This window comes from Oncorhynchus mykiss, chromosome 22 (assembly GCF_013265735.2).
Source record: "Oncorhynchus mykiss isolate Arlee chromosome 22, USDA_OmykA_1.1, whole genome shotgun sequence".
In the NCBI taxonomy this organism is placed as follows: Eukaryota; Metazoa; Chordata; class Actinopteri; order Salmoniformes; family Salmonidae; genus Oncorhynchus; species Oncorhynchus mykiss.
In genome coordinates, this window is record NC_048586.1 from 8,807,843 (window position 1) to 8,821,345 (window position 13,503).

The window sequence follows — 13,503 nt, forward strand, 5'->3', positions numbered from 1 at the left end:
GCCCAGGATAAACACGTGACATGAGTAGTGATTCGTGTTGACGTTCGACAGCTGTGGAGTTACAGATGTGACGTTGGTTGCGATGTTGCCATGGAGATTTAATGTTGGAAGTGACGTGTTCTGTATTTTGGTCGCGGTAGTTTGCCTCGTAAATAACAATGCTACCGTTTTCTCCATACACCTTTTTTCTGAAAAGAAAATAAGGAATAAAAGAAGAGCATATTCGTTTTGAAACCAGCTCATCCAAAAATGTGTCCCAATAGACCTACACCATCACTCTCTTCACTCATTAAATGTTCATATTGAAGAGGATTTTTGCTCATCATTCAGACCAGTTGTGGTCCATCTTCCATAGTCAGATGATGCCGGGCGAGCATTTCACATAGGGATGTCAAAATGCTTTGTCATCCACTTGCTATTTAGCCCCTTCTTCACCTCAATTAGGTCTATTGACATTCAAGCTGCAACCTCCAACCTCCGTTCTGGTCTCCTTCAAGTCTCTAATGTCTTAAACAGGGATGAGTGAAATAATGATATTCTTAATAAGGCCAGGTCGAATCTTCATGCACTCATGATTCCAGTCTATGTTCTCCAAAATTCGCTGAATTTCCTAGTGAAAGCCTAATACTGTAAAATCGTATTTTATAATTTAGCTAGTCATGTTGGCAATAGAACAACCTTTCAAATGATGCCCATCTGACCCAGATTGCGATTTATAATGGACTGTTATTGGATTGCGTAAACAACAACAGTAATTGTGTAAAGCCATGTCTTAATTACTGAAAAAGGTAAATGGTTGAGGTGGCTATCATTTGAAAGCCTATAAACAGGGTTGTCAAACTATTCTATGATTTCTTGGGGGGAGGGGGGGGGGGGGGGTGTTAAATATAAAATGTTATTTAAAAAAAAAAAAACTTCAATGTCAATTATCTAAAAACGCATAGATTCCGATTTTTATAATTTTCACATGTAGCTTAGACACTATTTTACATTATCTGATGTGTCTGTGTTATGCCAGTCATCGGTTGAGACACAGCATACTCTCGAATACAGGCTAGATGTCATTTCAATAATAATATTACAAAATATGAATAGAATGAACCTTTCCCTTCAGACCACTGCAATTTAGCTGGTACACCATTCAAATGTAAATGTAATTTTTAACTGTCTAGTACTACCAGAAATATGGCTGCCGGTCCACCCAACATGGAAAGTCAACTTGAATAGGAAGGTCTATTATATTATCTATATTTATATGATTTCAATAGGTTACCTATGAAAGATTGACAGCTAAGTGTATAACAATGGATATTCCCACTCAAATCAACATTCTCTGATGTGTGGACCTCCAACCATCTTTGTGGTATCATTTGAAAGTTGAAATGTACATTTTATTCAAATTGTATTACATTCATCAGCCCAAACAAGATACCCAGTCTGTATTCAACACTATTATATGTCTCAACCGACTGCGAAAACAGAACAAACACCTCAGTACGAAAGACTATTGAGACTCCCGCCCACCGGGAGCAGAGCATGCTGGGTGATCTCTAACTGAGGAGAAAGTAGTAAGGAGAGAAAGTACAGAAGCCGTGATAAGTCAAATCAAATCAAATTTTATCAGTCACGTACACATGGTTAGCAGATGTTAATACGAGTGTAGCGAAATGCTTGTGTTGCTGGTTCCGACAGTGCAGTAATAACAAGTAATCTAACAATTAACAAGTAATCTAACAATTCTCCAACCTAATACACACATATCTAAAGGGATGGAATACGAAAATGTACATATGGATGAGCGATGGCCGAGCGGCATAGTCAAGGTGCAATAGATGGTATAAGGTACAGTATATGCATATCTTTATTTATTTTTTATTTAACTAGGCAAGTCAGTTGAGAACAAATTCTTATTTATATGAGGCAGGGTGTCGCGATAAGTTCCAGCCATCTCCCGTGATTACCTTTAGTTCGTGTTCTTTGTTTTAGCCAAGGCCAGTGTGCGTCCTTCAGAAATGTGATTTCATATTTCTTACAATTATGTGTTGTGGACGCACTCCTTTGTTATGCTAAATCGCGTTTTTACCGCGAGCTAGTAACTGTAAACTTTCTAACCCTGTTGTTTCTGTCATCTCATTTCAGACATTTAGCATTTCAGTGTCTAGTCTTATGCCCAGTGGTTATATGGATGTATACTGTATAGATTATGTGGGTTTTGTTAGCAATGAGCCTTGTGGATGCATTATACATTCAAGTTCATGCAGTTGTGTGAGGATGATGGTGCTACTCAGTAGTACTGTGTACTGTAGTTGCACACCTCTGATCATTCATTAGTGAAGTCACAGCCATGTCATTAGGTTGTATTGGCATGTGCAGCAGATATAAATAATATTGCTACAATATGTAATGTAATTGGAGGTTGTATTAAGCCTATACCTGCCATTTCCTATTGTACTTAATTTCCCCCTTTTCAGAACCGTACACACTCTTGGTTAAAACACAATTGTCAAGCAATACGCTGTGCTGTGCCGTTACTGCTCTATGTGAATCAGCGTCATTAAACAACCTCAACTGGAATCCTACCGGTCTGTCATCTGTGCCCTTACCAGCACCTGGAAGAGAACGCAGTCCTAAGTAAAACCTAACCCTAAAGAATATCCAGTCCACCAAGTCCTCAACTACAACTTCCGAAGATTTAAAATAGGGTCTAAGCTACAACATAAACTCCTCTCACTGTCAACTGCGTTTATTTGCAGCAAACTTAACATGTGTAAATATTTGTATTAACATAAGATTTAACAACTGAGACATAAACTGAACAAGTTCCACAGACATGTGACTAACAGAAATGGAATAATGTGTCGCTGAACAAAGGGGGGGTCAAAATCAAAAGTTAACAGTCAGTATCTGGCGTGGCAACCAGCTGCAGTAAGTACAGCAGTGCAGCTCCTCTTCATGGACTGCACCAGATTTGCAAGTTCTTGCTGTGAGATGTTACCCCACTCTTCCACCAAGGCACATGCAAATTCCCAGACATTTCTGGGGGAATGGCCCTAGCGCTCACCCTCCGATCCAACAGGTCCCAGAAGTGCTCAATGGCATTGAGGTCCAGGCTCTTCACTGGCCATGGCAGAACACTGACATTCCTGTCTTGCAGGAAATCACACACAAAACGAGCAGTATGGCTGATGGCATTGTCATGCTGGATGGTCATGTCAGGATGAGCCTGCGGGAAGGGTACCACATGAGGGAGGAGGATGTCTTCCCTGCAACTCACAGCGTTGAGATTGCCTGCAATGACAACAAGCTCCATCCGATGATGCTGTGACACACCGCCCCAGACCATGACGGACCCTTCACCTCCAATCCCCAATCGATCCCGCTCCAGAGTACAGGGTTCGGTGTAACACTCATTCCTTCGACGATAAACGCGAATCCGACCATCACCCCTGGTGAGACAAAACCGCAACTCGTCAGTGAAGAGCACTTTTTGCCAGTCCTGCCTGGTCTGGTGGGTCCGTGCCCATAGGCAACGTTGTTGCCGGTGATGTCTGGTGAGGACCTAACTGACCTACCGTCTGTAAGCTGTTAGTATCTTAACGACCGTTCCACAGGTGCATGCTCATTAAATGTTTATGGTTCATTGAACAAGCATGGGAAACCGTGTTTAAACCCTTTACAATGAAGATCTGTGAAGTTATTTGGATTTTTACGAAGTATCTTTGAAAAACAGTGTCCTGAAAAGGGGCCGTTTCTTTTTTTTGCTGAGCTTATATAAGCACCAAAAAATAAAAACTCACATGTTGATATCAATGGTACACCATTAGAGATCAAGTTATTCCTTACCTTAGCTTTGAAATGTTTTGATAATTTGATATCCTTGCTCGCTGTGTACAATACTAGAGCTGGCACCTTGCCATGGTGGGGTAGATTGCACGTTTTTGTGATATGTCCCTGTGGGCTGTAACAACAGCAACCGAATTTAGGCTCTTGCAGGTTTAACAATCCAGTCATGCCAATAATCACAGTAATGCTTACCCTCTTGTTTATTATTGCTTTATTTGACAGCCGGAGGAAGCACACAGTACCTTTAGAAAATGAAGTTGATTTTTACATTCATAGGCTGTCTGTTGATAAAGCATGAAATCTGTTACAAATGGAGATACTGAGGAGCTGAACTTACACTACGGAAAAACAAATGCTAAGAGAAAGGGATATGGGCGTAAAATAGAGAAAGAGTGGTGGTTAGAGAGAGGAAGAGACAGCGAGAAAACTAAGACAGAAAAAGACAAGTATATATGCTTAGGGAGGTAAAAATAAGAAGCTTAGATAGATGTAGAGAATGTAGGAGAGAGAGGGGGGGGGGGCAAATACATTGGTGTCAGTGCAGCCACTTCCTGTGATCAGAGAGAGAGAGAGAGAGAGAGAGAGAAAATGAAGAGAGCCCTCTAGAGCTAGCGCCCATCATTCAGCCCAGGACCAAAAGAGAGGGATCATCACCTGTGTCCTTGCAGAGAAATAGAGAAAAGAGGATGACCATTACATGGAGGACAGGTGTCATGCTGATGCTGATGTTTTTTTCTTCTGCAGGTAAGTGCCAACCTAGATGTATTACGGTAGTTACTAAATAGCCATGGTAGACTGCACAGAAGTGGCGATACCATCAAAACTGTTCAGCGAGTATATGAGCTGTTGGTTCTGAATTTATGTATGAGGGCTAAGGTTAGGAAAATGATACATTAAAGTTGTTTGTTTGGTTAGAAATTGACTTTAATGCTTTCTAGTGTGGCTAGATAGTACGTTTCCTGTGCTACTGTGTATATGCTCTGTCCAAAGCCCTTCGATGGCGTTCCTCTCCCACCCTCACCGCCTTCACCTCCTTACCCACCCAGAGGTGCTCTATCCTGAGTACGGAGAGTGTCCTCCCCCTGGTCAGGAGAGAGAGGCAGGCTCCAGGAGATTTAGTGCTCTGTACCCTACCTATCTGTTCATGTTTGTGATTGAGGGGCTACCTTTCTACGCGTCTATTTTTAGAGTCTGCGAAGAACATGAAAGCTTAGACGTGGCCTTGTTCGTTTCCGCATTACCAGAATGGCAAAGTCACAGACATACACATATGCGAAAGAGTAGCACCTGTTGGTGTTTGATAACTGAAAACTAGAGAGTGATTATTCTGAGACAATGTTGCTGCTGAATAAAGAGGTTGACTCAATAGTGAATTTGAAATAAAGTCCTTGATGCAAAATCAAAACTCCAAAAAGTGAATCTTTCCAATGAAGTAATCCTAACATACCATACATTCATGTGTGCAGGTCAATATCCGCAATTAGGTGTGTGTGTGTGTGTGTGTGTGTGTGTGTGTGTGTGTGTGTGTGTGTGTGTGTGTGTGTGTGTGTGTGTGTGTGTCTGCATGCGTGCACCTGTACAGATGTAGGATCTTAATTGATCACTATTTTGTTGCTGAGAATTTCCCTGCAAAGAAGGAAAATCAAACTTGTAGTGTATTTGAGTTTTAAAAAAGTGGGAATGAAACAGACTTGATTTGCCCTAACGAAAAATGAATCAACCCCTAAAAAAATGTATATTTATTATAACCCACAAAATAATTCACATTTGCTGTTGCTGCAGGATTATTTTCTTGCTGTAGCAAACTGTCTCTGATTAAGATCCTACATCTTGTAGAAATGTAGATGATCACCAGCTGGCCCCAGCTCAATGGTCTCATGCATTTCCCCCCCACACCTTTCTTACACTAATAAGTGCAAGAAATTACCCAAGCAACAGCTTCTCTAGAAACCACTGAACTACATAGTGTGGAGGCAAACCACAGAAAGATTGAGAGAGATATAGAGCTCCCCCTTTTTAGTGACAGGGAGACTGTTATCTATATTTCCGATTATATGCAGACTTTCTCTTACATTAGTGTACTGTAGTAAAATGTCTCCAAATTCCACGAATGTAAATATACAGTGCCTTGCGAATGTATTCGGCCCCCTTGAACTTTGCGACCTTTTGCCGCATTTCAGGCTTCAAACATAAAGATATAAAACTGTATTTTTTTGTGAAGAATCAACAACAAGTGGGACACAATCATGAAGTGGAACGACATTTATTGGATATTTCAAACTTTTTTAACAAATCAAAAACTGAAAAATTGGGCGTGCAAAATTATTCAGCCCCTTTAAGTTAATACTTTGTAGCGCCACCTTTTGCTGCGATTACAGCTGTAAGTCGCTTTGGGTATGTCTCTATCAGTTTTGCACATCGAGAGATGAAATTTTTTCCCATTCCTCCTTGCAAAACAGCTCGAGCTCAGTGAGGTTGGATGGAGAGCATTTGTGAATAGCAGTTTTCAGTTCTTTCCACAGATTCTCGATTGGATTCAGGTCTGGACTTTGACTTGGCCATTCTAACACCTGGATATGTTTATTTTTGAACCATTCCATTGTAGATTTTGCTTTATGTTTTGTATCATTGTCTTGTTGGAAGACAAATCTCCGTCCCAGTCTCAGGTCTTTTGCAGACTCCATCAGGTTTTCTTCCAGAATGGTCCTGTATTTGGCTCCATCCATCTTCCCATCAATTTTAACCATCTTCCCTGTCCCTGCTGAAGAAAAGCAGGCCCAAACCATGATGCTGCCACCACCATGTTTGACAGTGGGGATGGTGTGTTCAGCTGTGTTGCTTTTACGCCAAACATAACGTTTTGCATTGTTGCCAAAAAGTTTAATTTTGGTTTCATCTGACCAGAGCACCTTCTTCCACATGTTTGGTGTGTCTCCCAGGTGGCTTGTGGCAAACTTTAAACGACACTTTTTATGGATATCTTTAAGAAATGGCTTTCTTCTTGCCACTCTTCCATAAAGGCCAGATTTGTGCAATATACGACTGATTGTTGTCCTATGGACAGAGTCTCCCACCTCAGCTGTAGATCTCTGCAGTTCATCCAGAGTGATCATGGGCCTCTTGGCTGCATCTCTGATCAGTCTTCTCCTTGTATGAGCTGAAAGTTTAGAGGGACGGCTAGGTCTTGGTAGATTTGCAGTGGTCTGATACTCCTTCCATTCCAATATTGCTCCTTGGGATGTTTAAAGCTTGGGAAATCTTTTTGTATCCAAATCCGGCTTTAAACTTCTTCACAACAGTATCTCGGACCTGCCTGGTGTGTTCCTTGTTCTTCATGATGCTCTCTGCGCTTTTAACGGACCTCTGAGACTATCACAGTGCAGCTGCATTTATACGGAGACTTGATTACACACAGGTGGATTGTATTTATCATCATTAGTCATTTAGGTCAACATTGGATCATTCAGAGATCCTCACTGAACTTCTGGAGAGAGTTTGCTGCACTGAAAGTAAAGGGGCTGAATAATTTTGCACACCCAATTTTTCAGTTTTTGATTTGTTAAAAAAGTTTGAAATATCCAATAAATGTCGTTCCACTTCATGATTGTGTCCCACTTGTTGTTGATTCTTCACAAAAAAATACAGTTTTATATCTTTATGTTTGAAGCCTGAAATGTGGCAAAAGGTCGCAAAGTTCAAGGGGGCCAAATACTTTCGCAAGGCACTGTAGGTACAGCTCTGTGCTCAGTACTACCCCATTCTCCTTTCTAGTTAAGTATCCATTCACCCATTTACAGTTTTTCTCAATCGAGTACAAGCATTTTTTTTTTGTAACAATGTTGATTTTCAAAAACAGGGTCCACAAGACACACACCTCTGTGGCATTTTGCAAAACAGTAAATATGTTTTGAAAATGTAGTTGCCTTCTCAAAACATAAATACATTCGTCAGAACTATATTATACCATGCAAACACATCCATCAAAAGAACAGTACTGCAAAAGATTAACCCAAGCTCATATACTTATACTGCATCTTGAGTCCAAGCACACAAACAGAAAGTTAAACAATTCCAGAAGATCAAAACATTTTCTTTGCCGTCACTAAATCATGATGATCAAAATTGGAAGAACAACTATCCAACGGTGCAGAATTATGGGCAATTATTCAGTTTTTTAATGCAAATTTCACCCAAAAATTTCATACACATCAAATATTCCTGATGAAATAAGCACATTCACTCATCGGTACTATCATAATCTAATTCCATCTATTCAATACAATGGCTGGTTTGCTTATAGTCGGAAGTTAACATACACTTAGGTTGAAGTCATTAAAAGTCGTTCTTCAACCACTCCACAAATTTCTTGTTAACAAACTATAGTTTTGGCAAGTCAGTTAGGACATCTACTTTGTGCATGACACACGTAATCTTTCCAACAATTGTTTACAGACAGATTATTTCACTTATAATTCACTGTATCACAATTCCAGTGGGTCAGAAGTTTACATACACTAAATTGACTGTGCCTTTAAACAGCTTGGAAAATTCCAGAAAATGATGTCATGGCTTTAGAAGCTTATTATAGGCTAATTGACACAATTTGAGTCAATTGGAGGTGTACCAGTGGATGTATTTCAAGGCCCACCTTCAAACTCAGTGCCTCTTTGCTTGACATCATGGGAAAATCAAAAGAAATCAGAAAAAAAATTGTAGACCACCAGTCTGGTTCATCCTTGGGAGCAATTTCCAAACGCCTGAAGGTACCACGTTTATCTGTACAAACAATAGTACGCAAGTATAAACACCATGGGACCACGCAGCCGTCATACCGCTCAGGAAGGAGACGCGTTCTGTCTCTTAGAGATTAACGTACTTTGGTGCGAAAAATGCAAATCAATCCCAGAACAACAGCAAAGGACCTTGTGAAGATGCTGGAAGAAACGGGTACAAAAGTATCTATATCCACAGTAAAACAAGTCCTATATCGACAAAACCTGAAAGGCCGCTCATCAAGAAAGAAGCCACTGCTCCAAAATCGCCATAAAAAAGCCAGAACACGGTTTGCAACTGCACATGGGGACAAAGATCGTACTTTTTGGAGAAATGTCCTCTGGTGGCAGCATCATGTTGTGGGGGTGCTTTGCTGCAGGAGGGACTGGTGCACTTCACAAAATAGATGGCGTCATGAGGGAAGACTATTATGTGGATATATTGAAGCAGCATCTCAAGACATCAGTTAAAGCTTGGTTGCAAATGGGTCTTTCAAATGGACAATGACCCCAAGCATACTTCCAAAGTTGTGTAAAAATGGCTTAAGGACAACAAAGTCAAGGTATTGGAGTGGCCTTCACAAAGCCCTGACCTCAATCCTATAGAATATTTGTGGGCAGAAGTGAAAAAGCGTGTGCGAGCAAGGAGGCCTACAAACCTGACTCAGTTACACCAGCTCTGTCAGGAGGAATGGGCCAAAATTCACGCAACTTCTTGTGGGAAGCTTGTGGAAGGCTACCCTAAAACGTTTGACCCAAGTTAAACAATTTAAAGGCAATGCTACCAAATACTAATTGAGTGTATGTTAACTTCTGACCCACTTTGAATGTGATGAAATGAATAACAGCTGAAATAAATCATTTGCTCTACTATTATTCTGACATTTCACATTCTTAAAATAAAGTGGTGATCCTAACTGACCTAAAACAGGGAATTTTTACTAGGATTAAATGTCAGGAATTGTGAACAACTGAGTTTAAATGTATTTGGCTGAGGTGTATGTAAACTACAGTTGAAGTATTATTATACCTCCTCCTTCTCTGCGCTCGTGTGTGTGCCCTGTCTGTGTTTTAAAGACTCTTCATCTTCTGTGTGCCCTGTAGAGGCTTCATTGAATGAACCGGTCATCTGCTACATACTGGACGGAGTCCTGATTCTCTACTCCATCATCACCACCGTTCTATTCTTCAAAGTGAAGGTGAGTCACAATACAGGTGGGTAATGCCTTCCATTGTCTACCAATGATGAGGTACTAGTTATTTAAGTGTATACAGTGAGGATGAGTTAGTGCACATGTTACAGAGGCGTGTTATCGTTCAATTGAATACATAGAAGTGGATGTAGAACAGTGTTATCCACTCCTTGTTTCTGCTCCTCCCCTCTTCTCTCTGTCTACAGTGGGGCAAGTCTGTAACTGCACCTGTGGAGGACTCCACATATGCAGTGAGCTACAATGTCCCATACCGTGTCTGTGTCTGTGTCTGTGTGTGTGTGTTACAATGTCCCATACCGTGTGTGTGTGTGTGTGTGTGTGTGTGTGTGTGTGTGTGTGTGTGTGTGTGTGTGTGTGTGTGTGTGTGTGTGTGTGTGTGTGTGTGTGTGTGTATAGTGGCATCATGGACATGACATGGTACTGACATTCTGAATGTACAGTACTGGTCAAAAGTTTGGACACACCTTCTCATTCAAGGGTTTTTCTTTATTTTTACTGTTTCTACTTTGTAGATTAATAGTGAAGACATCAAAACTATGAAATAACACATATGGAATAATGTAGTAACCAAAAACGTGTTAAACAAATCAAAATATAGTTTATATTTTAGAATCTTCAAAGTAGCCACCCTTTGCCTTGATGACAGCTTTGCAGACTCTCTCCATAGTATTCTCTCAACCAGCTTCACCTGGAATGCTTTTCCAACAGTCTTGAAGGAGTTCCCACATATGCTGAGCACTTATTGACTGGATTTCCTTCACTCTGCGGCCCAACTCATCCCAAACCATCTCAATTGGGTAGAGGTCGGGTGATTGTGGAGGCCAGGTCATCTGATGCAACACTCCATCACTCTCCTCCTTGGTCAAATAGCCCTTACACAGCCTGGAGGTGTGTTTGGTTTTTATCCTGTTGAAAAACAAATTATAGTCCACTAAGCACAAACCAGATGGGATGGCGTATCGCTGTTGTAGCCATGCTGGTTAAGTGTGCCTTGAATTCTAAATAAATCACTGACAGTGTCACCAGCAAAGCACCCCCACACCACCTCCATGTTTCACGGTGGAAACCACACATGCAGAGATCATCTATTCACCTACTCTGCGTTTTACAAAGACACGGTGGTTGGAGCCAAAAATCTCAAATTTGGACTCATCAGACCAAAGGACAGATTTCCACCATTCTAATGTCCATTGCTCGTGTTTCTTGGCCCAAGCAAATCTCTTCTTATTATTGGTGTCCTTTAGTAGTTGTTTCTAATGCAGCAATTCGACCATGAAGGCCTGATTCACACAGTCTCCTCTGAACAGTTGATGTGTCTGTTACTTGAACTCTGTAAAGCATTTATTTGGCCTGCAATTTCTGAGGCTGGTACCTCTAATGAACTTATCCTCTGCAGCAGAGGTAACTCTGGGTCTTCCTTTCCTGTGGCGGTCCTCATGAGAGCCAGATTCATCAGTGCTTGATGGTTTTTGCGACTGCACTTGAGAAACTTTCGAAGTTCTTGAAATAAGAGTGTGCAAAGCTGTCATCAAGGCAAAGGGTGGCTACTTTGAAGAATCTCAAATATAAAATATATTTGGATTTGTTTAACACTTTTTTGGTTACTACATGATTCCATATGTGTTATTTCATAGTTTTGATGTCTTCCCTATTATTCTGCAATGTAGAAAATAAAAAATTAAAATTAAACCCCTGAACGAGTAGGTATGTCCAAAGTTTGACTGGTACTGTATGTTTTTGTAAAGGAACTCCTGACGGGTACTATTGCTGACGACTATGAGGATCTAAGGACTGACCAGACTGCAGCTACTAGACGGGTGAGTGAGAGGGCTATTATGACTAGCGTGTGAGAGAGGCCGTGTTATAATTCTGAGCACAGTCTTTTTAATGCGTTCATGTTTGTGGTTGTCCCTCTTAGAAGCGCAGACAGGAAGCTAGTAGCGACACATACCAGGTAAGGACTACTCCTTATATACCACAGGCTTATAACCGTGTTCCAATTCTGAGATGTTGCAGAACACTGTGATCCTAAATGCAGGTTCATCAACTTCTGCAAGCCTTCCATTCCAGGGGCGCTTTATTCATTCATTGACCAATACCATAAAACTTGTTTTGTTTTCTAGGCTCTCCAGATAAAAGATGATGGGAGTGAGGCCTACCAGGTGATCGAGTCCAAGGGGAGGGTAAGAGTCACATGTAGTGAACAAAACACATGACTCAGCCCCCTGTGCTGAGTCATGTGAACTACATATCTGCATTTACTGGTATTGTGACATAGAACATTGAAAATCTATAGGTTATGTACATTTGAGAGATGGAAAGATGAAATCTCTACTCTGCCATCCATATCCTATACTGTGGATAGTCATCAGCGTGTCATAAAACTGCTATCAAACTTACATGACAAAACTAGGGCAACACAAGTGAAATGTTGTTGTCCAACTTAATCTGTAGAAAAGCTCCTGAAGGCTATTAACCTACACATTCTTCCTGTGGGTTCTCTCTCCTCACAGACTCGCAAGAAGGACAAGAAAGCCAAGGTCCCCCAGCCTCTCAGTGCAAACACCCAGACTCAGACCCGGCCCTCCGCCCTGCCACCACCTCCAAACTGATCTGACCCAGTCAGCCCTCGGCACGGAGGCAGCTGTTTACTCCATTGGCAGATCTCCCCTGCACTGATCCCAGTCAGCCCTCGGCACGGAGGCAGCTGTTTACTCCATAGGCAGATCTCCCCTGCACTGATCCCCCAGTCAGCTTATATCTCTGAAGATAACAGCATAGAAGGTTATCTGCTTTCTAGCTATAGCAGTGTTCTACTCCTGAGCTCAACTCCCTGCTCTGTTATTGCATGTTACAAATCAGCAGAAACGTGTGCATGTCTTATCTATGTGTATTATCATGTCATTTGTTAAGTTTATTGACTGCTTTCTGTGCCCTTTATGGCTGTATGTGGTAATGTTGATATTTTGAACATAATAAAAGACAAAGTACACGTTCCAATGTTAAAACACTTGGAAAATGGTTTAATGATGTTTACAACTAAAGAGAACTGTACAGTTACAGTAAAATATTGTTTATATATATATATATATATATATAAAATATATATATATAATATATATATATAAAATATATAAAAACAAATAAAATACAGCAGACAAATGCATCAAATCTACCATGTGTCCTGATTCACATACTTTAAAATGTTCTACACAATCTTTCAGTTCTATATGCCACCACCCGCCATGTCTGGGGGGGGGGGGGGCGTTTCGTAGTCGGATCTGAGGCATGTGTCCATAGTGAGCAGTGTTCTAGTCCAAACTGGAACGGTAGAACCGCGCGTCACAACGACAGCGTGGCTCCCAGAGTTCTAGACTACAGCCTGGGACGATACAGTGGACACATTCCTTTAGTTTAGCCCAAACTGATTTTACAGAATGCATTTCTCAAAAATCCACAAACAGAAGTAATATGTACAGGTTTACCTTATTTTGTTTTTTTATATATTTTTTTAAAACCATGGTCACTTGGGCCGTGTTGACTGATATGATCACACACATTATTTGACACACCCAAAACATACAAAAATACTATATCTTTAACCTACCAAGTGTAAGACAGTTCTGCAATTAGTTCCATGCTGTGACAGAAAAAGAGCGATACACCAAACAAAC

The 13,503-nt window shown here is 40.9% G+C and overlaps 1 protein-coding gene across 1 annotated transcript; it reads left to right on the forward strand.

The window, feature by feature from the left end:
• Positions 1-3,622: 3,622 nt before the first annotated feature.
• Positions 3,623-13,503, forward strand: LOC110501333 (high affinity immunoglobulin epsilon receptor subunit gamma). The gene is made up of 7 exons (XM_036958626.1): positions 3,623-4,587; positions 9,720-9,814; positions 10,015-10,059; positions 11,575-11,646; positions 11,748-11,783; positions 11,953-12,012; positions 12,343-13,503. Exons 1-7 carry the CDS (start codon positions 4,530-4,532, stop codon positions 12,439-12,441), a joined length of 465 nt encoding a protein of 154 aa, XP_036814521.1. The 5' UTR covers positions 3,623-4,529; the 3' UTR covers positions 12,442-13,503.